Here is a 27,293-nt window from a genome sequence, read left to right on the forward strand (position 1 = left end):
GCTACAGGAGAAAAGAGATTGTCAGAAGTATGAGGCGCAGACATGAGATGCATAAAAAACACATGCAGACAGTTGGCTGAACTGAGAAAACATTCAAAACAAACTGTAAGCTTGTTCTTTCAAGCAGTCTCCAATGCTGCTTCAACAAGTGTGTTAATGCTTGTCTTTTTGCCACTGCAGCTCCTGGGTCACCAATGAGATAACGCAAAAACAATTTCCCGGTGACTCATACAGGAAACACAAAGTGTGTGTGTTTGTGACTCACTACTGCCCACCAGCTCAAACACACAATTATACAGTTCAGTTACTGAGGCCTGCGGGGGAGCGACCCCGCCCTTCTCGAACAATGAGTGGGGGTGTGGGGTGACAAGGGGGTTCAAAGGTTAATCTAATCACCCAGCAACAATTGTATCTATTCGGACTGAACATCCCAGAACAAAAATGTGATATTTGTATTTTGAGCTGCTGTTGCCATGGCAATCGTTTCAAAAGAAAACTATTCATTTTTGTTGTGTTGTGCACTATGTTCGCATTTTGGGGCCATAAACTTTAGAAAAGTAGGTTCTAGTGTCTAAAATTACACAAGCACATTATCGATAGAGCCCCATAGCTATGCATGAGTTGAACAAAAAAGGCAGGCGAGCAAGCTTGTGCTAATGACAATCAATATTGATACTTTGCAACATAATTCGGAGTAACAAGCATCCTCATTTAGCCGTGTCCACTCAATCACTAGTTTGCCAGTGTGCTTCGGCAAGAAGAAGGCAACTGTGTCATTACAACATCACAGCATCGAAAAGTGGCCTGACTTTCACACTATAGCCGCATTGCATTTTGTGGACAAGAATCATCTTTACTACTACAATGCTGTAATGGGAGACATTGACTTCTAAGCTTGTTTTAGGCTGTGTCCACGAAAAAAATAACTTTTTCCTAAAAATTCAGTTATCAGGGACCTAAAAAGCGGTTTGTGTGTGTGGATCAAAGGCCAAAACACAACGGTGTTCATGTGGAAATGGATTTATTGTTATATGGGGTTGCTCAATAATGATGACCTTGTAAAGAGTGCTTATTGTCATTTTTAAAAACTTTGCACAAAAAAATTGTTTAAAAAATAATAATTTACAGAGATGTGCCTTCATTGACTGAATACACTGTGATACACATGCCAGGACAGTAGTTAACGCTGTCATTTTCTAAAGAAACAATTTGCAGATGCGGACCAACTGCTTGTCATCCCAGGTTTTATCCAAACACATCGGAATATATGAATATATTTGAGCTAAGTTTCAATGTTGTTGAAGAAGTGAAATAAACCAGTGTTGCAGTCCACCACTGTTGTTTTGGTTGTAACGCATGAGTACACTGAAAATGTAACATGCATCTGCCTGTCCATTTTCGCAAACATCTATTTGCATGTTTTACACAGAAACAATAACAATGTTGTTTCCAACAGCAGCCACTTATTTTAAAATGCTTGTGTGTTTAGGCATCAAAATTTCATTGCAATGTCAACAAACAGTAAACATTTACACCGTGTTTATTCATGTTAATTGTCTGATTTTAAAGACTTGGCTTGAGGAGCGGAAGAATGCAACTTGGAGGCTAGGTTTGGACCAGACAAAACTGAACTGCGGAGAATCAGTGTTTAACACTCACAAACCTACCTCAAAATCCTGATACTGCTCCTCAGTCAGGGACTTCTTGGAGACAACCAGGACCCGGAGACCTTCTCTCGCCATGTTCCCACACTAGAAAACAATCAACAGGATTCAGACATTATTTTCCACATCAATTCAACTACAGTGGAAAGTCTTTTTTAAACATTTCAAACAACCTTACAGCTGTGACATGATACTAGTGCTTAACAAATTTATGAAACCACCACCCAAAGCAAGGTTTTACGCCACAGGTGCCCTAAATTAACGCCCCAAAATTTGTTTCTGTAATAGCTAATACGCCAATATGCAGAAGTGCTACATGATTTTTTTTTAAATGCTAATATATATATATATATATATATATATTATAAATTAAATTTTAAAAAAATATAAAAATTCACAGTTTCTACTGCAAATTAAAAAAATTGTAAAGCACATAATTACTTACATTCCTGAACAGAACAATTTGCTTTAGTGGCTACTTTTTACATTTCTGATACCTCAGAGAAGACCAGACAGCCGGCTCAAGTTTGGGTGTAAAAAGGTGACTTCAATTTGGATTATTCCTGTTCAAAGTGGTAAATGTCGAAAGCTCACTGAAATTGAAAATACTGTAAATCAAGCTTTTGAAAGATTTTTAAAATTGGTTTTCTCGTTTTTATGAACGGTGGTCAAATACATTTGTTAAGCACTGTACATCATGATTATTATTCATAATAACAATAATAACTATTTACCTTTACTGACCAAAATAAAGAGGTCAGAATATATTACTACAATTTTAAAGTCTCTAAACTGGCTCACAGTCCGCTTTAGAATATAATTTAAAGTTCTGCTACTGGTAGGGTTGGGCATCGTTTGAATTTGAGCGATTCCGGTTCCTTATTTCAATTCAGGTTCCAAACGATCCTCGATTCCAATTCTTTCAGGGGGCTGGATCAAAAAAGTTTGCATGGTGTAAATAAAAGGTGTCCAAATTATGAACATCTATTTTCATAGCAGCCCGCAGCATAGACTAAAATTAACATTTGACTCGAGGTTCTTTATAACCAGTATGAATATCAAACTTATGAACTAAAAGGCAATGTGGATGGAACTAACCCAATTGACTTCATATTCATTAATTAATGCTTCAGCTAAAAGTTAAATACAGCATTGTTAAAATAGTTATTTGGGATTGGATAAGCTCCAGCATGCGCGCGACCCTTGTGAGGATAAGCGGAAAAGAAAATGGATGGATTGATGGATGGATGTTTCATTATATCAAATGGTTTAAATGTGCAAGTTTTAACTTCCTTTTTTAAGCGTGAAGCCTTTAATTTGAAGGGTACGCACCGGAATTCAGCATTTTGCCACAAACATTTTGGGCATTTTTTGTTTTTTTTTGTTTGTCATCGCCACTTACGTTGGTTTAAAGACTAAAATAAATGTTCAAAACCATCAGTGCAAAGGTGCAAGCAACCATTTATCTTGTTAGCTGTCTCAATGATGGTATAGACATATTTTATTGTTTCCCTCACCCAATTGACTGAGAGTAGACTTCACTGAAGCTCCGCACGGTGTAGGCTGAGGCTCGGAGACGCTACATATCGTGAAAACCTCCTTTGCACAATGTAATGTTATTCCAAGTGTTGCACTGTGGCAACTGGTCAGTCATTTTAACAAAGTTAAGACACACTTTTGTTCGCCACAGCCGCCATTGGGCACAAGCACGTCTTCGTGCGCGTTCTTCTTCGTTGGTTTACGCCGCTTCTTAGTTGTTTTTCGCCTCTTCTTCTTCGCGGCTGGAGTCTTCAATTAACCTACCATGCATGTTTTTGGGATATGGGAGGAAACTGGAGTGCCTGTAGAAAGCCCACGCAGGCACGGGGGAGAACATGCAAACTCCACACAGGCGAGGCCGGATTTGAACCCGAGTCCTCAGAACTGTGAGGTAGAGGTACTAACCAGTCGGCCACCGTTGTGAAAACTATGAATGCCAAAAATAACAGAAAAGTGACTACCTCTTCTTCCAGCCAATCATTATACTGGACGATACCGGCCATCACCACATCAGCACCCTTCATGTAGAACGTGATCTCTCCAGTTGATTCATCCTGAAAAGGAAGTCGTGCAGTCATGGATAGTTCAAAATTATTTCAAACTACTATCACGGGAAGCCAAATATGCTACCTGTGTATGAGCCAAAAATCTGACCTAAATGCAAATTATAACTCCTCCCTCTGTCCCCAGTCAAAATGCATGAACTCATATTTATCTGTCTTTTATTTTCTTCATAAGCCAGTCCCAATGTGTCTCCTAGCAACAGACAGCCCAAATTGACACTGAAGCCTTCGTCTGTTTGTGAACTTGCATTCAGGAAACATTCATGGAACAACAACAAGCATATTGGCACTCACTCGCACAATGATGCCCATCCTCTTGCTCTCATACGTGAAGGGGAAAATCTGCAGGATGCTGAAATTCATTATTTGACCATTAGGGGTCCTGAGTTGCATGGAAGACTGGTCTCTCCCCACCAGTGTCAGGCCAACGCTCTCTGTCCACTGCACCAGCGACACCTGCAGACAGCGAGTGGGAAAGAGCCTGAATCAGATTGGACTGAGAAAAGACTGTTTGGTCTGAATGCCATTGAGTCACATCAATGCTCCTTGACTTGAATTATGAAGAGAACAGGATCCACAGTCTGACTATTTTCCATGAAATTTCAGTCAAATTCAGCATTAATCAATGCCAGGAGCGTTTGGAGCACTCAACACTATTGATTGAAAATATACAGGAGAATCTTTGAGAATAAAAAAAAATGTTTGGCAGTGTCTCAAGGATAGAGGCAGCCAATCACTTCCATTACTGAAAAAATAAAATAAAATAGGGGAGATGAATTAATCAATAACTTGCAGACCAGAGGTTCCATCAAACAACCAATCCATCAACCATTGAGTGACAGGCCTAATGGTAGAGAGGACAAATACGTACCATGGCACAAAACAACACAGATGACAGTATATGAAAACGTATTGAGTCTGACATTTATTAGAATTGGCAATAATAAAATTAAAAAAACTATAGCAAGTGGTGTGATGTCACTTATTAACACTGAACACCCATTGAATGTGATAATACAAAGTTTAATAAATGATATACATCTATGTTACATGATAAAAGTTAAATCAGTTGAAAGTTATCAATATAATACAGCGTTCCTCCGATATTTGCAGGGGATAGGAAACGAGCACTGCCACGAATAGAGAAAATCTGTAAGTAATTGACACCCACCCAAAAAGCTTTGTAATTGCCTATAATTGCCACAAGACAGTAGCAAAGCACTTTTTGGATTAGACAGAGTAGATTAAACAAGGCTCCACACCTGACTTGAAGATAGTGCTTTGGCCCCAAGATGGCAGCCAAGCAGTATTTTTACATTAGACATGGCATTGGTCTGAGCACAATACCAACACATTTTCAGCGAATAAAAGAGGATAAATTCACACAATGTATAAACGCGAAGATGCGGAGGTTAACTGTATTACCATCGACAATTTATGAATACATTGTTTTTTAACAGATCCCACTCCTTCTAAATGTTTTGCCATGGCCCACTTCCAGAAGATACCTAGTTTAGACTATCCCTCTGTTTTATACATCACCTGTCCTTATTAGGATGGCGGGTGAGCTGGAGCCTATACAGGCCCTCACATTAAGCTTTTTTCAGTACTGGCCCGAGAGCCACCATGAGCCAGGTCGTGGTGGCACTGTCAGGCCCCATATATTCATGATATAATACAATAAGTTTGAATTATTATTTCTTATTTAGTGTTTTTATACCATATTATTTAAGCCTTTAAGAAAATATTTCTTATCTGTAGTTAGTCATTTTCCATGTAATGTTTTTATTGGGTAGTATACTAGCTCATTGAAAATATAACATTCGACATTCCAACCCATAATACGTGTAAACCTGCAAAATGGAGGATCGAAGCCTAGTGATTTGGTTATGAATTGTGACATAAGTGATCAGATCACTTAGAACTTCCATTCATTCACATCATTCTTATTTAAATATGTCAGCTTTTAAAGATGGACCACAGAGGTTGAGTATAATGGTTACAAACGAATATTTAAGTACAAGCATCTACTTGTTACATGGAACCTAAGAACGAAAGTAGTAATTACAGGAAAGAGACAGCGCCTCAGAAAAATAAAAATACCAATATTAGGCTAAAACATCAATGCCAAATTCAGAATTTTTAAAAATTTGATCCTATATTTCTATGTAGTTATTCACATTACAAAAACAAATGCGGCTTTAACTGGAGCTGGAATACATCCGTGACGTCACACGTATGTCCACAAAACAGGACGTCACATTGTGCATGCACACAAACACGAGACGCTGTGAAGACAGAAGTAAATAGGGCCCCTCGCATACTTCTTGTCATGATGCATCTGTGGTAATTTCTAGGTTTTTGTGCAACCGGAGCCAACATTTTCTTGTATTTTTTCAGTTCTAAAGCATTTTATTTTCACCACTGACTGTTTTCTGCTTCTTTGCCTGCCGTTTGCTTTTGTCGCGTGTCTGTTTTGTCGAACAATTGTTGTTTGTGGCCATCTGATTATGTATAGGTCAGATGAGCGCGCCGTGAGCATGCATATTGCACTCGTGTCGGATTCATATCGTATTTATACCCACATATGAAAGAGGCCTGGGTCGTATGTGAAAAAAATTCTGAATTGTACTGTTCGCACTGACATGAAAAAAAAATCAGATATGCCACATTGGGGGAAAAAAATATATATGATTTTTACAGTTCACATTGACATGAAAACAAATCTGATCTTATAAAAAGTGACATGGTGCTCTTTCCGAGACATTAGTTTGATTTTAACAATTAAACTTAAAATTACGATAAACGATATTCTTCTCTCCTAAATTAATTAAATTTTATTTGAACAATATATGCTACAATACACACACACACACACACACACACACACACACACACACAGCGGTTGATTTAACACGTCAGCATTTTTATCATTAAATATATTTTCCAAGGTGCCATTGACATGCAAATTTCACCAGATGTTGGGAACAACCCAAGTAATCCATACATACAAAAAAGTATAACAAATAAGCTCAGAAAATATGTTGTGTGTAATAATGTGAAATGACACAGCAAAAAGGTATTGAACACGCCAACTGGTATTTATTTCATACTTTGTACAAAAGCCTTTGTTTGCAATGACAGCTTCAAGATGCCTCCTATATGGAGAAACTAGTCAGATGCATTACACTGGTGTGATTTTGGCCCATTCCTCCACACAACCAGTCTTCAAATTTTGAAGGTTCCATGGGCTTCTTTTATGAACCTTATTCTTTCCATAGATTTCCGATTGGATTCAAGTCAGGTGATAGGCTGGGCCATTTTAACAGTTTTTCTTTTTTTCTTTGGAACTAATTGTGAGTTTCCTCGGCAGTATGTTTTGGATTATTATCCTGCTGAAATGTCCACACTCGTTTCATTTTCATCATCCTCGTAGATGGCAGCAGATGTTTGTCAAGAATGTCTTGGTAGATTTGCCGATTCATCCTTCCTTCAATAATGCAAAATTTACCAGTACCATTTGCTGAAAAGCAGCCCCACACCATCATGTCCCCACCTCCAGACTTCACTTTTGGTATGGTGTTTTTAGGGTGATGTGCAGTGCCATTTTTCTTCCAAACGTGGTGTGCATTATGGCATCCAAAGAGTTCAATTTTTCTCTCATCAGACCAGACTATATTCTCCCAGTTTAACTGGCTTGTGCAAATGTTGTTCAGCAAACTTTAAACGAGCTTTGACGTTTTTTTTTTTCAGCAATGGGCTTTTGCGTGGTGAGCGTGCATAAAGACCATGGCGGCGGAGTACATTACTCACTGTTTTCCTTCTGAAAACAGTACCTGCTAATTCCAGGTCTTTTTGAAGCTCTCCACAGGTGGTCCTTGGCTCTTGGACAACTCTTCTGATTATACTTTGCACTCGTCTGTCAGAAATCTTGCAAGCTGCACCTGATCGAGGCAAATTTATGGTGGAATGATTGGCTTTCCGCTTATGTGTTATGGCCCCAACCATGCTCCCTGGAACATTCAGAAGCTTAGCCTATAACCAATGCCATCCTTATATTTTGCAACAATTAGTTTGCGATGGTCTTGAGACAGCTCTCTGCTCTTACCCTTCATGTGTCTAGACTTACACCTTGGTAATGAGACCTCGGCCATCAATTAGGACTGAACCAGCTGATATTCATTTGCACTGACAAGGGGCTGCATTGCTGTTTGATTCTTGATAGATTTTAGGTGTTGTCGTGGCTCTCCATGCCTTTTTGCACCTCTTTTTCTTCATGTGTCCAATACTTTTTCCCTGTGTCATTTCACAGATTTACACGCAACTTAATTTTTTAGCTTATTTGTTCTACATTTTTAGAATGTATGGATTACTTGGGTTGTTCCCAACATCTGGTGAAATTTTCAGGTCAATAGCACCCTTGGAAGTATATTTAGTGAGAAAAATGGTGACGTGTTACATACTTATTTCAGTCACTGTGTGTGTGTGTGTATATATATATAAAATTCTATATATATATAAATGAACTCAAATCTTGCAAAAAATAAATCCTTGTATGTATTTTAAAATGAACATTTAAACAAGAGCTTGGCAAGTCAAGCCAGCCAGCCAGCCTCGTGTGCACACGAAACCACCTGCTGGCCATATGTAAATAGTTGGTCTCCAACTAATTTGTTGGCCTCCAACATGAGCCAGGCCCATCTCCATCTCCACCTGATGCCAGCTTCAAGCTGTGCCACATGAATAGCATCCTCCTCTTTAAGCGCGCGCATTCTGGAAAAGAATTGACTACAATCATTGTCTGTTTCACTTCATTTTTCACTATTACCAACTTCAAAGGCTAATCCCAAATGAATCCTCCAGGAAAATATTAAGTACAATATTCTTCTGTTTTTATTGGCCATTTCTGAATTTGAAGTTAGTTTATTCGGTGTTGTGACATAATCCCTAACATCGCTCGGTTGCTTAATACATTTAACTTTAACATCCGTAAACTAATTAGATAAATGTAGGTGCGTTTCCTAATTAACTCATTTACTGCCAGCCTTCACAGTTAACATGGATATTTGACTTCTAAAGCCGTCAATAGCAGTGAATGTGTTAATACAAGATACTAGTACTAAGTACTAGAGGATCAACTCTTGTCACCGATGTTACGTGTGCTTCGTTGTTCCACTGGGACCACAACCAGGGCCTCGAGCCGTAGCACCTCAACGTGAAAATACAATAGGCCAGTGCAACAAATACGACACTGGGTGATCTGATGAGCAAAAATGTTGCTTAAACGTAAAAGTAAAGGTGGGTAGAGTAGTCAAATATCGTACCTAAGTAGGAATACTGTTACTTGACATTGTGACTCAAGTAAAAAGTAGTCCTCCAAAAAATTACTTGAGTAAGAGTAAAAAGTACACAGTGAAATAATTACTCAAGTACTGACTAAATAGTGAGTACCGTATTTTCCGGACTATAAGTAGCTCCGGAGTATAAATCGAACCAGCCAAAAATGCATAATAAAGAAGGAAAAAACATATATAAGTCGCACTGGAGTATAAGTCGCATTTTTGGGGGGAAATTTATTTGATAAAATCCAACCAAGAAAATCATCTTGAAAGGCAATTTAAAATAAAACTAGAATAGAGAACAACAGGCTGAATAGGTGTATGGTATGCAAATGTAACACATTCAGCTAACAATACATGACACAAAAACAACGAACTGAGAAGGTGCCTGGTATGTTAACGTAACATATTAACAGTTAACAGATAACTACAGCATAAAGAACAGGCTAACAAGTTTACCAAACCATCAGTTTCACTCCAAATCACTAAATCCAATGAAATCTTCATCGTCTGTGGCACTTCTAAACAACTCCGCCAACTCCGGAGGTAGACGATGCGCCGCTTCCTCTTCTACGTCGCTTTCGTCAGGCCAAGAGCGCCCTCTTGCGGTTGTCAGTGTGAAAATAACATGTGAAATTATATAATAATGTCTTAATAATTTCACATACAAGTCGCTCCGGAGTATAAATCGCACCCCCGGCCAAACTATGAAAAAAACTGTGACTTATAGTCCGAAAAATACAGTAACTTCTGATTTTTTTAACCACAGCGTGAACATCAATAAAAAAGTTCCAAAATAAAATGCTAATTCTGCAAATTCTGATGTTGGTGTGTGTGGGCGTGGGTGTATGCACAGTCAAAACTACAACAAAACATCTGCAATTTACTGCAAGGTGTTTTCTCAAGTTATAAGCGAGCTGAAATATCCACGTTTGGACAGACAGTGCCAGACAAATACTACAATAAATGAAAGCTGTTATTTTTGTTCGTCTAAATGTAAACACGACGAGTTGCGCGCTGTTGCTTTCATGGTAACGACGACCTTCCCAACGTGGCCGCCACGTAGGCACGACGATCAGCCGGACTGGCTTATGTAGTTTTAATACCTCTGCCCAGGAAGGTCAATAGAAGACGTTGTGTGAGGTCATGTGACTTTCTTGTGTCGTTTGATTGGTGAACTAGACTTAATCGTCAATAGCGCTTAAACTGGATTGGAACAAACAGCGCCAATGCGGAAGTCTAATTCGTAGTCTCGCTCACGAAATAGTTGATAAATAAGCAATAATTGATAAATAAAAGCGTCACTAATGGTCTAATGGTACACTCGCCTGACTTTGGTGCGGGCAGCGTGGGTTCAGTTCCCACTCAGTGACGGTGTGAATGTGAGTGCGAATGGTTGTCCGTGTCTATATGTGCTCTGCGACTGACTGCCAACCAGTTCAGGGTGTAGTCCGCCTTTCACCCGTAGTCAGCTGGGATAGGCTCCAGCGCCCCGTGACCCTAACCAGGATAAGCGCTGTTGAAAATGGATGGATGGAGGATAAATAAAAGTAGCGACGGACATTTAGATCATTGTAAGGGAGTAAAAGTACCGTTACTTCTTAACAGCTGAAGCGGCGGAAGTGTTTTTTCTGGTCTCATCAACTCCTGTGATTTATCCAAAGCCGGTCCCGAGCGCACAGGCGGAACCTCAGGCCGATGCGCCAGCATATTACTCCGCCGCGGAGTAATATTCACAATTACATCTGTGTGTGGATGGTGGATATGTGGAATGGATCTAGCTGCCAGCACGGAAGGAGTACGAAACAGTCTGATGACAACTAACATGAACACATGAATTGAAGGTATTTGCTGCTCCTTATTATCACGTTAATAAAGTTGAACAACACCAGATACGTCCTGGTTTCGCCTGGCCTTGATGGAAAATCCTGGGTCACTCCGAGACTGACACAAGACCAAGACTTTTGGGAGTTGAGTCCAAGACAAGACCAAGACCTTCATAAGATCGGTCTTGACTTAACTTCTTGAATAAGGAGGTAACCTCAATAATGCCACCACATAGCCAGAATGGGACATCATCGACCTTTTTATTTAGGATGAGCGAGACCAAACTGCCAGAGTTCAAATTTACATTCAAGACCCAATAATGTGAATCAGCTCTATATTAAAACTTCCTGTTGGCAGGAGGGAAAGTGAAGCCAGTCTAACTTGCTGAGCTCTGGAATGTGCATCGTGCTACAAATTTCTCATTAGCGTCACATCCAAAGAGTCAAGAGCAGTCATTTCCTCCAAACAACAAATGTAGGTGGCTTATTCAATGACAAAAGCAGTGACCTGTGAAGCATGTGCTCGGAGGAAACCCAAAAGGGGATAAGTGCAAGAGGCTGGGGAGCACATAAAGGAAATCCGTATTTACGCTGCAGGAAATGGATCACGTTGAATTCAGCAGACCTCTTCCTGGTGTTCAAAGAATGCAGACCATCGAGGACGTAAATGTGGGATGACATTTGGCTTGTGACACTTCAAGGAGGAAAGGAGTCAGGTGGAAGAGCCGCAGTGACACACAGAGGTCTGTGTTAGTGTTATATCATTATAGGCAAAGATGCAAGCAAATCACTCATCATGCCTGGATTTGTGAGAACATTCAACTCTAGGAGATGGAGGTGGAAGGTTCATCTTGTGTGCTTTTCTTTCTTGGGGTGCACACAATAAAATGCAAACAAATAATTATGTGGGGCGTGTGTCTAGAGTCGGTACCTCATCAGGGCTGGCGGCCTGGTATACCCTGCAGGTGTCTTCGTAGTGCTGTTCTGCCTCGGCCTGGTCCGTCACGCCGTTGGACTCGTATGCCGGCGTCACGTTGTGCACCAACGCGATGGCTTTCACCGCCTCGTGAACTCTACTGCTGATAGTCTTGCGAACCTTTGTGGTCGCTGGGGTCCTGGAGGCTGGAAGGTCATGGGTAGGCTGAGGAGCACACACAGAACAGAGAAGAGGACAGATGGGTTTTGAATCAAGATTTACATTTTATAAACTAGAGATGGGCATGACTTACTGATTATTGACTGATTGTGAAGAGTCAAATTAGTTGCTCTCATGTTCATTTCATTGTGACTATGTTAAATGGTAGTTTTTGACTTGAAGCAAACAGCCAGGCAATAGTCTACAGTTACTGTACTTTTGACTCCACTCAAATTTAAACTAGAAATAAGAAGAACAATTTGGCTTGATGAATTCGCACAAATTTGGTATCTTGCAAACATTTAGTTTTTATCTGCAGGACTGCATTCACATGATGATGTGCTCATATTGTTACAATTGGCCTGTGCATTTCAATGAATGTGAAGATGTTTATCTCTGAGCCTCAAACTCCACTGCCAATACCCTGTTTAAGAAAAACAATCAATCCATTGTTTCACTCACTCAGGCCAAAACACCCACCACATACCTCAAAAACCCCAGCTGTAAACGTCAGCGTCAGAGCGTTATATAAGGATAACCATATGTTTTCCACAAAATATGAATAATTTGCTTTTGCACTGTGGCCTTTCTATTATTATTATTATTTCTATTATTATTATCGGCATGTTGCAGAGGTTAATGGCAATGTCATTAAACATGTTGGGGCAGCCCTTGGCTTTTGGGTTAATCCTGTTTCCTGCTTCGCTAACCTCTGGTGTCAACGGGGACAAAGATTACGATCAGAGGTCAGGAGAATTGAGGGATACAAACAATCACAAACTGATGTTAAAAAAAACAAAAGAAAAAAAAAACATTGTTCCTGCTTTTTCGTCTTAGCGTTACAGGATTCAATGTTATGTCACTTGTCATGTTCTGTACCTGTGTGTAAGCACTGAACACATGGCTCTGCACTTCATCCATAGAGTCCATCCCGTACGCCACAGTCCCAAGGTGGAGGCGCCGGAACACCATTTCATTTTGGGTGAGAGTTCCTGGAATTGAAACAGTTAAGGAGCATAACTATAGTTCAATTCTGAATAAATCATGAAATGTGCAAGGACATTACAGTATGTACTGTGATGATTTGCAGTGGCATTGATTTAAAAATCTGTAATGCTTTTCCTTTGGTACTTAAAGTTGATGCTGATCCAATTTAAATGTTTGTGTTGTGTTATCTGCTCCAATCAAACCTGTTTTGTCAGTCAACAGGTAGGAGATGCGGCCCAGCTGTTCAGGTATTGTGCTGGCTCTCACCACCGTACCAGGTATCTTGGAGTCCTTCTTGATCATCCAACTGAAAACCATCTTTCCCATATCCAGATTGACACGCAGGCTATATCAAATAAATGAAAACAAGAGGACTCAGAGAGTAGACACAATCAAATAAACCCAGGTGGATCGGCATGAGTGCAGTGGCACATTTGTAGAGGGTTCTATGTCCCACCTGATAGGCACAATGTTGGAGAAGAGCAGTAGGAAGCGCAGGATCTGCAGGTACCACCGTCCAGCAAAGTGCTGCAGGGCCACCATGACGAGAGACACTACCACCAATGCCCCAAAAAGGATTTTAGTCAAGCAGTTCACCTCCAGGTCAAACAAGCCCACCTGACATGAACACAATAGCCAAATAATTATTGGTATTCAAATTGGCAATAGATGGTTGAACTGTACAGTATAAGGCCAAACACACACGCGGGCACACGCCGCAGCGTGTACCGACAGACGCTATCGGTAAACTCAGCAGCCTCGCGCAGACTTTTTTTGGGGGGGCCGAGTTACTCACCTCCAGTTGGCAACAAAAATTAAAAAGAAGGAATTGGACAGCTCTCGAGATAAAACAAGGGTAAACATTCATACAATGCACCTCTTCTGCACATACACGTTAAGGAGGGTCGTGGCTTTGGTCAGAGACGCACGGAGTGGGAAAGTGAAGTGAGGCTACATTCACATCTTACTAGCAGTTTGAAAACTGCAAACTTCAACTTTAATCCAGTATTTTTAAAACGTATACAACAAATTTGTCAAAACTACGCTTGTCCATAAGGCCCTGAAAACACTGTAATATGCTTGCCTGGTTTCAGTCACTGTACCTTGTGTCTTGGGTTGGAGGTGTTCATGACGCTGCGCAGCTCCTTGCCAGTATAAATCACCAGCCCCACTACTGTGCCTATGACAAGGGAAACACAATTAAACACCACTATCTCAGCTCACCTCGTAAAACAATTTGTGGTAACAAACGAAGTTAAAATAAAGATCATCATTCCAAACAGAACCATGCTCTACCTAGACCAGTGTGTTATGTCCACGTCGTTGGATACCTACCCGAGGCAACCACTGTGCTGGCCCAGAGCGTGTTCTCAATGCTGAGGCTTTCGTTGACGGGAGGGTCTCCATCCTCCTGTGACAAGAGAACTAGCTGAAGAGGATTTTTATAATCCAGTCATGTTTTCACCAAGCATTCCAATTGGATTTGGAAGGGAAAAAAAGTGCATTTGAGCACAGTTTGAAGTCCGACAAGCAAACTTTGGACATATTGACTACTCCACCATTACTGAAATGCATTAATCTGATGTCACACAGCAATGATGACAGCCATGGAGATTCGCTTAAAGACTACAGTGTTGCCAGTTAAGATAAGTGCCTTTGGTGTCCTCATCAGAATCACTCAAGTCATCGTGAAAATGTAGTGGCCAAACATTTGCATTTTGCATACATACTAGTACAGTAGCAAGTCTCTGAGAATGTGTTTCCTTCATTTTATATCACTTTTCTTCATTAGATGTATGTGATTTTGGCACGTCCCACACACTAACTACAGTGTGTGTATTAAGTTGTTAAATGATTCTAAATCAAACCTTTTTTTTTTACATGGTTTTATTGTTCACAAGTATTTTTAATTCATTAAATTAATCGATTAATTTTATATTTTGATCATGATCATATTGAGAATTTTGTATGTGCTTCTTGAAATTGCTGTCCACTTTGTCATTATGTCATTATGTCTCTACCCCTTTGAGAGATCCTCTGATGGTTTCAGTGACATTACTACCACCATTTTCGTTCTTCAATGGAGGCCGACACAGGGGCTAGTTGCACATTAAATATTTACCTTTATATTTCAGAATCAGAATTGACAGAGAACACTTTTGAGACATAAAGACATTGACAAAAAAAACAGTCACTGAGCATTGTGGTTCAACATAATTATTTAAAAAAAGAAACTTATGAAACAGGCCTGGACAAAAATTATGGTACCCCTAGAAAATATTTGACCATAGGGAAACATGCAAAGAAAGTGTGTCCTCGAATTAGCATCACAAGTGTCTTCAAACTTGTAATCAGTCAGTCAGCCTATTTAAATGGTGACAAGCAATCACTGTACTATCTGGTGACATGGTGTGCAACACACTAAACATGGACCAGAGGAAGCAAGGGAGAGAGTTATCTCAGGAGATTACAAAGAAAATTATAGACAAGCACATTTAAGGTAAAGGCTAATACCATCTCCAATAGAGCGTAGTGGGCAATTTTTTTATATTTTAAAATAGGGCACTGCTGCATGCGAAAAGTGCTTCATATGCAGCAGTGGCCGCAACCTAGTCAGCGAGCCACCAGGGTGTGAATGTATGGTTAAAGGTTCATTAAGCGCAACTTCAAAATAAAAGATTGATGTCCAATGTAGTAATATATGAAGCTTTTATTTTGAAGTTGGATCTCTCAGCACGTTGGCAGAGAGGCGACAGACAGACACCTTTAACAATCGTTGCGGCTAGCTTGACTTCCAACCTTTCGGCTGGCCTGACAGCATAAAAAAAAAAAAAAAACACCTGAAGTAAATAGAGAGGGAAATCACAACTGTCGATTTCTTTGCACTTTGTGACTGTGCACGACTGACCAATGGTCAAGAAGAACAATGGAGATGTAATGTCCTTGACAATTCACAATACTGATGGGTATTTTCAAATGAAAAGTCGGTGCTTGCAGACTAATGTTAATGCGTTGTATGCATTAACTGACAAGGGGCAAAATGGAATATTTCCATGATGAGGTAAACAGTCATGAGTTTAATCAAATCTAGTAAAAAATAAATAAATAAATAAATACAAAAAATAAAAATCAGGCCTAATTGCTGGTGCAGATCAAATCATATTCACACACTCACCCTGGTGAAAGTTCCAATAAAGTTATGGATGTCGATGTTTGGCTCTTCTGCATACACATAGGATCGGATCTGTAGAAGGTCCTACGAGACATCAACAACACTACTTAGGAGTTGTTCTGAGTTAGAAGAATCAACTTAAAGGTCAGAGGACAGATTTAAAATGTTTTCTTGATAACTCGAGAATCCCTATACAAACCACTTCTGCCATTTCGAAGTGATTATATGGCAGATATACAGCAGTTAAATCGATAAATATGATGCAGAATGCACCTTCCGGTCTTTGTCTCTTTCCGGCGCTGTGACGTCACACAAGACAAACATCCTGTTCATTCGGCGCTGTGTGCTATTGTTCCACGCTGTTGTTCCTATCCTTGTATATTTGTTGTCGTATTATTTAACGATGTCATGATGGTTTTTTTTGTGGCATTTGGTTTTACAAATGGTACAGGCAGCAGCAGGAGTTTTTTTTTTTTTTTGGCTTTCCAAGTGAAGAAGGAATACGTGACCAGTGGATAGTGAGTCACTCGACAGTGGAAGAAACGTGGTCAGCTATGGGTGCATAGCAAGCATTCCAAACTCTGTGCCGATCACTTCAAACCAGTTTTGAGAAAGCATTGGATACACAGGTGTAGTTAGGCAAAGGCTGAAACAATCTGCGGTGCTAACTATTTTTCCTACGGCCATCGGGACCTCCACTGCCAGCAAAAGAACTAAATCTCGCAGCCGCCACGATGCAGCAGCGAAGCGGTGCAGACAAGAGGTGAGCATTTCGTTGTATATACCTACGACTCTATTATGGTTACTATGCACTGGGGGGCAGGAAAAAAAAGACCCACACAGTACTTTTCAGTACTGTCGTCTGTACTTTTGCCTATATGACAAGCTGACAGACACACGTCAAAGACTTTGTGTGCGGCATGTTATAACGCTACTCGAGCAAGGGGCACACAATATATAGGAATACTGCATCCTATGTAAAAGCTTGTGCCGTGTCACTGAAACATATGAATGTACAACCCCAATTCCAATGAAGTTCGGACGTTGTGTTAAACATAAATAAAAACAGAATATAATGATTTGCAAATCATGTTCAACCTATATTTAATTGAATACATTACAAAGACAAGAAATGTAATGTTCAAACTGATAAACTTGATTGTTACCTTATATCATACCTTATATCATTTAGCACTTTGATAAGAACAGATTCTGTACTGTGATGATTTGTGCTCTATTTAACCTGATGAATTATATTTTTTCACTAATATAACAAGCAAATTCATTGCATTTATCTGCTGTTAGGAGTTCTGGAGGTATCTGATTCGGGGGGTTGTGAGCTTGTCAACCACAGCAAACAGAGTGCGAGTATATGTTGAAGTTCTTACTGATGATTTTAGAAAAGTATTGCTGTCTAGTCCAGACTAACGCTTGGTTAAAATTAAAAAGACTTTGTCTGTAGAGGTCATAGTTAATTTGGAGTTTAGTTTTTCTCCACTTACGTTCTGCTTTCCTACACTTTGATTTACAGGTCTTTACCATCATTGTGCTCCTCCACGGTGTTCTGGGTCACCTCAAGATTGTCTTAGTTTTAATAGGAGCGACAGCATTCATGACATTTGTGATTTTACAAATTATTCAAAAGTTAATCAACTGAGTGAGGGACTTTTTGTCCATCTCCATTCAAGTTCATCCTAAAGGTGCTTGATGGGCTTATTCTGTCATACTAAACTCATCCTTACATGCCTTATGGGACCTTGCTTTGTACATTGGGACCAGAAAAGGTCTTTCCCCAAATTGTTTCGATGGAGGCAGAAGCATATATTTGTTGATAAGGAGCAGCACTGAGAATTCAGGGAGAACTAAGCTCTCTCTTGTCCAGTCTCTGATTGATTAATTGACTGAAGACATGTCTACCTGTATACCATGTCCTCCCCATCATGTACTCACTGCAGCAGTTGGCATCCTCTGTGTACATGCCACTGGGAGGCGCAGCTTCCAGTCTGTCTCCCCGTCTAGCTGGTCAGTGCGTAGGAAACAGGAGCCTGAGAGGGAGAAGACAAAAGCTTATGCCACATGGGGGTGACAACAGACAAGCGCGCCGTGTCAATGAGTGATGTCTCAATTCATGATTTGTGGGTCAAAGCTTTTGACACTTGTACACGAGGTCTATTCTAGTAGTCATCTGTATCAAAGAAGTGCTGTTTTTTTTAACAACTTTAGGAGTTTTGGTGACTTGGTTTGGACACATAACTAGTGGGACAGATACACCCCCCCCCCCCCCCCCCACACACACACACACACACACCAAATTCAAACTTCGCCTAATGCGTCATGTGCCCCCCCCCCCCCCCCCCCCCCAAAAAAAAAAAAAAAAATCCCAATCCTTGCTCAGGCTGTTCATAATTGACCTAATGGCCTCCACATGGAAGGGAGATAACCATGCACTATTTCCAGTAAAACAAACCTGTTGTTTTCCAGTCCTTGGGCAGGAAGTCACAACAACATGCATTCTGGAACATAATTAAAAACATTTATTTTGTACTGCATATATAATAATGAAGCAATGCAGCTGTTGCATTCGTGATGAAACATATTCCATATGTGATCAGTCAAATGCGGTGTGTTTTCCTTTGTATAAAGTAACCTCTAAAGTTCATGGAGACATATAAGTGTTTGTTTTTAGCTTTCTTGCAGTAATTATTCCAAAGAATAGCCATAACAATGGCGCCCCAGTTCAATCTGGTAGATAGTGAGATATAGATGTGTTTGCTTTTTCTTTGGCTTTCTTGTGATAATTATTCCAAAAAGAGCAGCCTCAACAATGGGTGTTCAGAGAAGATAAAGGTTAAAAGAGAAGCACCAGCATCAGAAAAATTAAAACTATTAAAAAGCAAAAATACTGAAACCCTAACTAATGCTAAAATTACCTATGTAGTTTTATGATGCTTATGATGCTGATCCTGGAACATAGACTTTGCATTTACTACTACTGTATGTGAATTAGTATAATTATTACTACTTTTATTTTGTTACACAATTTTATCTGCAAAATTAGCATGGGAAGCAAGATCAATGTTTAGTCTACATTGGGTATATGTATAACTGGAAGCAGCAACCTCCCGCCTTCAACCAAAGGAGCTTTGACTGATAGTATAGTACTGGACCCAATTACAATTTAGACATTATAGGACTTCCTGTCCAGGCTCAGGGCTAATCCCTGCACCTCAGCGCCTTTTTTAAACAAGTCATTTCCCCAGCCAGATCTGGATGAATGACCAGCAGATGTTTACCATTTCTCTCTGAGGTCCTTAAAAAGATCATGTCAGCAGGAACGCGTTGGTTCTACAAAGAAAAGCAGAAAGAAAAACATCACTTCAGCATCACTTCCTGCTCCTGCACCCCTCCATCCTCCTGCTCTTAAAATGTTTGACTTATAGCGCTGCATGTGGCACATTAGTAACACTCATTATAAAAAAATATATATATATATACAAGACAAAACAAAACAGTAAGACCTCCTATCACAGCGTGACCCCATTTGACTCTGTACAGCCCCAGAAACCCAACACAGTTCTTCTGGATCACAGAAGCATACTCTCAGCGACCTAACATTTCCAGACAGCTCACAATCAGTCAGAAATGTTGACGAAATGTGGCGGCCGACATGTGTGACCTTTCCTTCGGCCGCGCAACGACCGGTGATTCAGAAAGACACCCTCTGTTGGAAACTGAAGACAGGCGTGCTGTTCTCATCTTTCATGCGAAAGACAAAAGACCCCAATGGAGCTGCGACAGGAACAGCCACACATCTAATTCCACTGAAAATCTACTCCAATTTAGATATGCTGAGCCTCCCAAAAAAATAAGTTGAAATGTACATCAAATGGATTAGAATATTAGATTATAAGCATCATGTGAGAGCTTGACCATTATGGCCATGTAAATGAAAACTATTTACAGATGATAATTTTTAACAAACCTTTTCCACTATTATAAGATCTCCCACTTGAATGTTGCTGCTTTTGACTTTCGTTGTGCCTAAAGGGAAAGAGGAAGAAATACGTAAGACATTAAAGAGAAAACATAAAAGTGTTATATAATTAAAAAGTGGTTGAGAGAAAACATTTTAACCACAAACATATCTTGAAAATCAAATAGCAGTTGTGCCAGCTGCTTTCCCGCACGCTTCACCGGCCGCCCCACAGAAGTTTGGGGGAAGTAATTTTCCATTCAGATCTGAAGGAATGCTGGGGGAGTTGAGCCTTTCTCTCTCATTCCATTTGGAATTAACAGGCAAATTTGTTTGGAGGAGATCACTGACCCCTGACCTCTGCCATGACCTCTGGCCAATGCATATGCAAGACATTAAGGCACATATAATATCACTATGCATCAGGGTTCATGGGAATTCACATTTCTGCTTTATCCCATTGTGACAACAGCATTATCCAAATAATTGAATTATATCAGAAATTAAAAGAATTTAGATAATCAGTATAAATAAGGTTGGATGGCAATGTTTCATGCACATTTTAGGGACTTGAGCAAAACAAGTGTGCGGAGGGACCGCTATCTTGGATGCGGGTGGCCATTGTGTTTACAGTTAAAACATGCTCCCACATCAAAGCAGCCGAGTGATGGAAACCACAAGAGGTCTCCTGCTTTTTTATTGCTGCTCGCACTTTATACTGTGGCCTTGTATGCTCACTTTTACGTCTCTGCTTTGAATTACACACCGTTTCCCTTAGCCCCAATAAGCTTTAACAGGCCACTCCTCTACAGTTAACAGACGCTGAAAAGTAGGAAATATGGCTCAGGTGGCAGTAAGGGCACTAACATGAGCGGCATTATAGTCAGATATTAATGATAAGGCTACTCTCTTCTGGAACCATCTTCTAGATTTGGACTCTCAAAATGTGTAGGCAAACTAAAAACCTTACATTTTGATAACGCTCCCATGGACAGACCAAGGAGGCTGGTTTGGTTAGTTTGTTCACATGGCAATGCAAACATCTGAAAACCCTTGTTTTCTGTTTTAAGCAGTATGGTTCAGTACACATTCCATTGTGTAAATATGACCTAAACTGTCCAAATCTTGAGTGCGACCGAAGTTAAGGTGCTGGTCTCTCTGGTATGCTATGCACTGGTAAGCTTGATTTATTATTGGATTTATTGTCAGTCCTCTGTATATAGTAGAACATACAGAGGAACAAAATCACTTTTACGAGAGGTCACTGTCACAAAAACAATTTTAAAAAAAATGTAATTAAATAAACATATAACATCCATTTGTACAGCTCTTTGTTGTACGAAACGGTTATAGACGAAATTGGTGCTACACAGGGCTAGGTGATATGGCCATAAAATAAAATCACAGATTAAAAAAAAAATGTGTTTAAATCAGATTTCTGATTATAATGGCTTTTTTTCCCCCTTCGCCTGCAGAAGAATCTAATGAAAATGACATTATTCAAAACAAGTTTAGCTTTTGCTACCCCCCTTTTTGGGATGTACCGTAATTTCTCGTGTATAATGCGCACCCATATATAATACGCAACCCCAAAGTTGACCTAAAAATTCCCGGTAAACCCTTCTACCCATGTATAATGCATGTTTATAATGCATGATTTTGCTTCTACCCATATGATCAAATTATTATTATCTGTATTTTGTTAGGTTTTTTTCAAAGAATTAGTCTGAAGTTAAGCACTTTATTTGAACACGTAATACTTTATTTTTATTTATTTGCTCTTATTTTTAAATTCACAGCTCTACTTTTATTTAGTATATGAGAAAACACACAGTTGTGCTCATATGTTTGATTACCCATGCATAATTTGTAAGATGGTACAATTCTTCAAAGAAAACTTGATGGGTCAGGCAGGGACGGTGACCAACTGGTTAGCACATCTACCTCACAGTTCTGGGGACCGGGGTTCAAATCCCGGCCCCGCCTGTATGGAGTTTGCATGCTCTCCCCGTGCCTGGGTGGGTTTTCTCCAGGCACTCCGGTTTCCTCCCACATCCCAAAAACATGCGTGATAGGTTGATTGAGGACTCTAAATTGCCCGTAGGTGTGAGTGTGAGTGCGAATGGTTGTGTGTTTCTATGCGCCCTGTGATTGGCTGGCGACTGGTTCAGGGTGTACCCCCCTCCCGCCTGAAGATAGCTGGGATAGGCTCCAGAAGCCCCCGACCCTAGTGAGGATAAGCGGTAAAAAAAATGGCTGGATGGATGGATGGATGGATGGATGAAGGGTCAGGCGTAACATTTAATTGTATTTTAATGGGATTCAAATTAAACTGTCAAGCATTTCAAAAGGCATTATCATTAAACAAAACATAGACTTATAGAAATTAATGATGGTTGTTGTTCAGTCATCAGTCGTATTTAAAAAAACAAAACAAAAAAACAACAATATTTCACAAATTCTGCCAGGATATGTAAACTTATGAGCACAACTCTACATATATGCAGTCATACATAACCCTGTCATTTTGGAATGAAAGTGTAGGCTACACCTTTTTCATAACCACTAGGCGGCGGTGGCATCTTGGAATGAAAGTGCATAGCTTTTTCATAACCACTTAGATGGCGGCATAAATTTATAAAATGCGGGGGGTTTCGCATTATATACGAGAAATTACGGTACCTTATCACTCCTGACACCAAACCTGCAAGTTGTTTTCCCCCAACATCAACTTCCACACAGATAATGGAATATCCATCCATCCATCCATTTTCTGAGCCGCTTCTCCTCACTAGGGTCGCGGGCGTGCTGGAGCCTATCCCAGCTGTCATCGGGCATGAGGCAGGGTACACCCTGAACTGGTTGCCAGCCAATCGCAGGGCACATAGGAACAAACAACCATTTGCGCTCACAGTCATGCCTACGGGCAATTTAGAGTCTCCTATTCATGCATGTTTTTGGGATGTGGGAGGAAACCGGAGTGCCCGGAGAAAACCCACGCAGGCACGGGGAGAAAATGCAAACTCCACACAGGCGGGGCCGGGGATTGAACCCGGGTCCTCAGAACTGTGAGGCTGACGCTCTAACCAGTCGGCCACCGTGCCGCCATAATGGAATATATATATATAAATATATATATTTTTTAAACAGAAAATGTGAAAAAATGCTTCCTCTTGGAAACATGTTCCTTCTTTCAAAACATGGATATAAATGCAATTCTTAAAATTTTAGATGTTCAACAATTAGACATCATAAAATGAGCCGGCAAACTGCATGGCTCAGCTGGTGCATATGTATATTGCCAGCTCTTACGGTCTTTTCTCTTCTAGGGTTCTACGGGTGAGACAGGGTGACCTCTGCAAAATATTTGCGGCTTGGAAGCACATACCTCGGGTCGAACGTTTCCAACATGTCGACAAATCACTGCTTTTGCAATGTATAAATGGGGATGACTGACTGTGATTCTTTCTTGTCATACGGAAAACAATGTGAAAATGATTCTGTCTATGTCATCTGTTTCTTTGTGGGAATTTAACTGGTCGCTTTTTTGATAAAAATATTTGCTGGAGGTGTCAGAAAAGTCGCTGGATAAAGCGACCAACTCGCTAAGGTGGCAGCGCTGACCATGCTTTTATGAAACTAGCTCATCACTGTTCACAGGCATTTTGTTAGTGGAAGCAGTGCACGGGGGGGGGGGGGGCATGCTTTGAACTACAAAAGCCGCATAAAAAAAATTGATTAAAAAAAATTGTCCTGACAAAAACATTTGGCAATTGGTTAATTGCGCAACCCTAGAGGTAGCTCGAGCTGAATTTGACAGAATCCCATGCCTACCTCTTGTTGAGAGCTTGCTGTAGATCTGAGAGTTCACCTCTTTGTCTCGAATGTAGCATCTTATTTCATCAACGGCCTCTCTTATGATGGTGATTGTCAAGACCAGACCCTGAAATGAAAATCAATAACATTTCAAAGATGGCTTGTGGAAGTTGATGCAATAGGAGACCAGTTATTGACCAGTGGAGTTTCTGGAAGGCCACATACCAAAGGGACCCAGTAGGTGTAGAGGTCACCCAAGCGTAGCTCCTCTACAAACTGAGAGCAGGCCAGCATCAAGAAATACAAATTGAAGAAGTACTTGAACTGATTGAAAAGCACCTGTCACGACAAAGAAAAAAAACAAGTTACCTTGTTGTATCTTTTCAAAATGCTAATTAAATATATCATAACAATACCATTAAGTACAATAGTTAAGGCGGCTTTGACATTACTATCCAGACTGAAGATCCTGAACTGGAATCTCCCCCTGCTTCCCTTAAATCACCAGCAAGGTTACATTGTCTTCCCTGCATGTTATGACAGCACCGTGATGACACAAACAGTGGTGAGAGCTGCAGCTAGAATAAGAGCCACTGGAAGGCAGAAGGACGTTCACAACAGTAGAAAAAGCTTCAACATCTGTCACACTACAATTTACAGGTGGTAGTAGTAGTAGTTTGTATTGAGGAGTTGTCTACCTTTAATATAATTCACTAGTGCATTAACACTGCACTGTTGTAGCCACAAACATATACCGTGTGACTCTTTGTCAGGGAAAATACACTTTTAAGTATGTATGTAATACAGTGGAATGTATTAAGTTGGGCGGCATGGTGGATGACTGGTTAGAACATCTGCCTCGCAGTTCTGTCCCCGGTTCAAATCTGGCCTCCCTGTGCGGAGTTTGCATGTTCTCCTCGTGCCTGCGTGGGTTTTCTCGGTTCTTTCACATTCCAAAAACATGCAATGTAGGTTAACTGAAGACTCTAAATTGTCCGTAGGTGTGACCGTGAGTACGAATTGTTGTTTGTTTATACTATGTGCCCTGCGATTGGCTGGCGACCAGTTCAGGGCGTATCCCGCCTCTTGCCCAGAGTCAACTGAGATAGGCGCCAGCTTGCCCACGACCAGAGTGAAGCTAAGCGATTAAGAGGATGGATGGATGTATTAAATTGAATGATTCAGAAACTTCTATTATTTTAGGGGAAAATATTACGAAGAAACTTTGGTTCTCAAGTCACACTAGACTTTGTGGAGAATCTGGAGATATATTTCATCAAAGTTCTGGTAGAACATTTTGTTCTTTTTACATTTTAATATGGGAGACAAAGTGGGTTTTCTCCAGGTACTCTTGACTTCCTCCCAGAGGAAAAAAAAAGCATGCATGTGAGGTTCACTGAAGACTCTAAATCATGGAAGGGCAAACATTAGTGCTGAAGAGAAAAATTTTATTTTTGTTTAGGTAATATTATATCTGTATGTATATAAAATAATACTTCTAAATTCTTAAATACTGTATATTATTTATAAATTTAGTGATAATTAACCACATATTTAATCAAATTAACAATACATTTATAAATATATATTTACAAGCAATCTTTTAACCAGTTATTTAATATAATAAAATGAATTTTAATAAATAAATACAATTGAACTAAACATCTTTTTGAACACACAGCTAAATTAACGCAATAAATATCAACCCAAATACAATAAAGTTGAGATGTGGTGTAAAACAAATAAAAACAGAATACAATGATTTGGTTTTGCAGTTGCAGAAATGACCAGAGCAGGCTACTAAAATTTGTCAGTTCCTGTCTTGGGACTAGAACAACAGCTTCCACCGTATCATACTCACATTTAACACACAGTTACAAGCTGACTCAATTCCATTACCACTAATGTGAGAAATTACTAGCATGACAAAGTCAGTATGTTCAATAGAAAGCTGAGTGGAGGCTGAGAGACCAAATGCTAAAAGACAGACCTACTACAATAACAAACTAAAGAAAAAAGGATGTCATTTTGCATTGCAAAAAACATATGCTCGTCTTTTGGTTGGCAAACGAACAATAGCGACTTTAACCATCTTACTAAACACCCTAAGACAACTGAAGATATCTGGAAAGCAAATATTTATGCAAAACACACAAAAGAATCATAAGAACAAATAGCACAGCAACCCCAATCCTTATTTTCACGTGTGCAAAACATACAAATGCGATGTAACACATTCATGTAGTCATAATGATTAGTGCATCTAAAAGAACCCTGGCTAAAATGTAAACAATTATAGAACCAGGAAATGACGATAAGCCTTCTTGAGTGGTGGCCCTGTCGGGTCACCATGAGCCAAGTTTTGGTGGCCCGATAAGAACTTGTACTCTCCCTGTATATTCATGATATAATACATTAAGTTTCAGAGATAATTTCTTATGTAGCATCCTTATACTGTATTATTTAAGCCCCTTTATCAGTAATTATTAGTACAATTGCTGTACTGGTGGCGATAAAATTATTAAAATATTTACTTAGCACTGATATGACAACCATGCTTTTTCTTGTGTCTTGATGTTGCGCACACTACAGTATCTAATGTATCTTATATATCAATAAACAGTATATGTACATGCATATTGTAAAATATTGGCTGGTTGGTGGGAGGCCAAGCTTAGGGGAGCATTGTGTGTGTTTGTCTAAGTGTGTATGTGTGTGTGGGTGTGTGTGCGTTATGATTTTGATTTACCTTTACCTTTATTTTGTATATTGGTGATTATCTGTATGTGTTGAAAAGACACCCTTGAAAATGAGATCATGCATCCCAAAAGGCTATCCTAGAAAGAAAGAAATACCGGTACATAAACAAATAATTCACACGATAAAATACTGTATCCTTTATACAAAGGTAACGTTCCCCGAACTTCTTACCGCCTTTGATTGTTCTTAATGTGTATATTTATTGAAATTTTTGGTTATTTACACGATAAAGAAAAATAACCACGTTTTCCCGATATTTATATATATGATTCACACACGCCCACACGGCAGCCATATGCTGTATTGTGCCACAAGTAAGGTAGGGCACCACTTGAATTTGAGCGATTCCGGTTCCAAACGATTCTCGATTCCGATGCTTTTTGGGGGCTGGGTCAAAAAAGTTTGCATGGTTTAAATGAAGGGTGTCCAAATAATTAGGTGTGGGCATTGAGAATCGAGAACTGATTGGAAACGGGACTAACATTCCGGTTCTCCCGGAATCGTTCAAATTTAAACATT

General features: G+C 39.8%; 1 protein-coding gene across 3 annotated transcripts in view; it reads right to left on the bottom strand.

Moving 5' to 3' along the window:
* LOC133407714 (probable phospholipid-transporting ATPase IIA) overlaps positions 1 to 27,293 on the bottom strand; it is a 59,617-nt gene that overhangs the window by 19,429 nt on the left and 12,895 nt on the right. For all 3 annotated transcript variants that reach the window (XR_009769210.1, XM_061685890.1, XM_061685898.1), the window contains exons 3-17: positions 24,240 to 24,353; positions 24,033 to 24,141; positions 20,208 to 20,266; positions 19,519 to 19,570; positions 18,176 to 18,270; positions 16,229 to 16,309; positions 14,389 to 14,464; positions 14,157 to 14,233; positions 13,511 to 13,671; positions 13,257 to 13,399; positions 12,946 to 13,058; positions 11,863 to 12,072; positions 4,061 to 4,222; positions 3,665 to 3,757; positions 1,668 to 1,751 (exon numbers count right to left, since the gene is read on the bottom strand). Coding sequence is in view for 2 of the 3 variants with exons in the window: in XM_061685890.1 (XP_061541874.1) it covers positions 1,668 to 1,751; positions 3,665 to 3,757; positions 4,061 to 4,222; positions 11,863 to 12,072; positions 12,946 to 13,058; positions 13,257 to 13,399; positions 13,511 to 13,671; positions 14,157 to 14,233; positions 14,389 to 14,464; positions 16,229 to 16,309; positions 18,176 to 18,270; positions 19,519 to 19,570; positions 20,208 to 20,266; positions 24,033 to 24,141; positions 24,240 to 24,353 (1,629 nt within the window). In the remaining variant the exon portion in view is untranslated. The remainder of the gene's footprint in view (positions 1 to 1,667; positions 1,752 to 3,664; positions 3,758 to 4,060; positions 4,223 to 11,862; positions 12,073 to 12,945; positions 13,059 to 13,256; positions 13,400 to 13,510; positions 13,672 to 14,156; positions 14,234 to 14,388; positions 14,465 to 16,228; positions 16,310 to 18,175; positions 18,271 to 19,518; positions 19,571 to 20,207; positions 20,267 to 24,032; positions 24,142 to 24,239; positions 24,354 to 27,293) is intronic.

Source organism: Phycodurus eques, chromosome 1 (assembly GCF_024500275.1).
Source record: "Phycodurus eques isolate BA_2022a chromosome 1, UOR_Pequ_1.1, whole genome shotgun sequence".
Classification (NCBI taxonomy): Eukaryota; Metazoa; Chordata; class Actinopteri; order Syngnathiformes; family Syngnathidae; genus Phycodurus; species Phycodurus eques.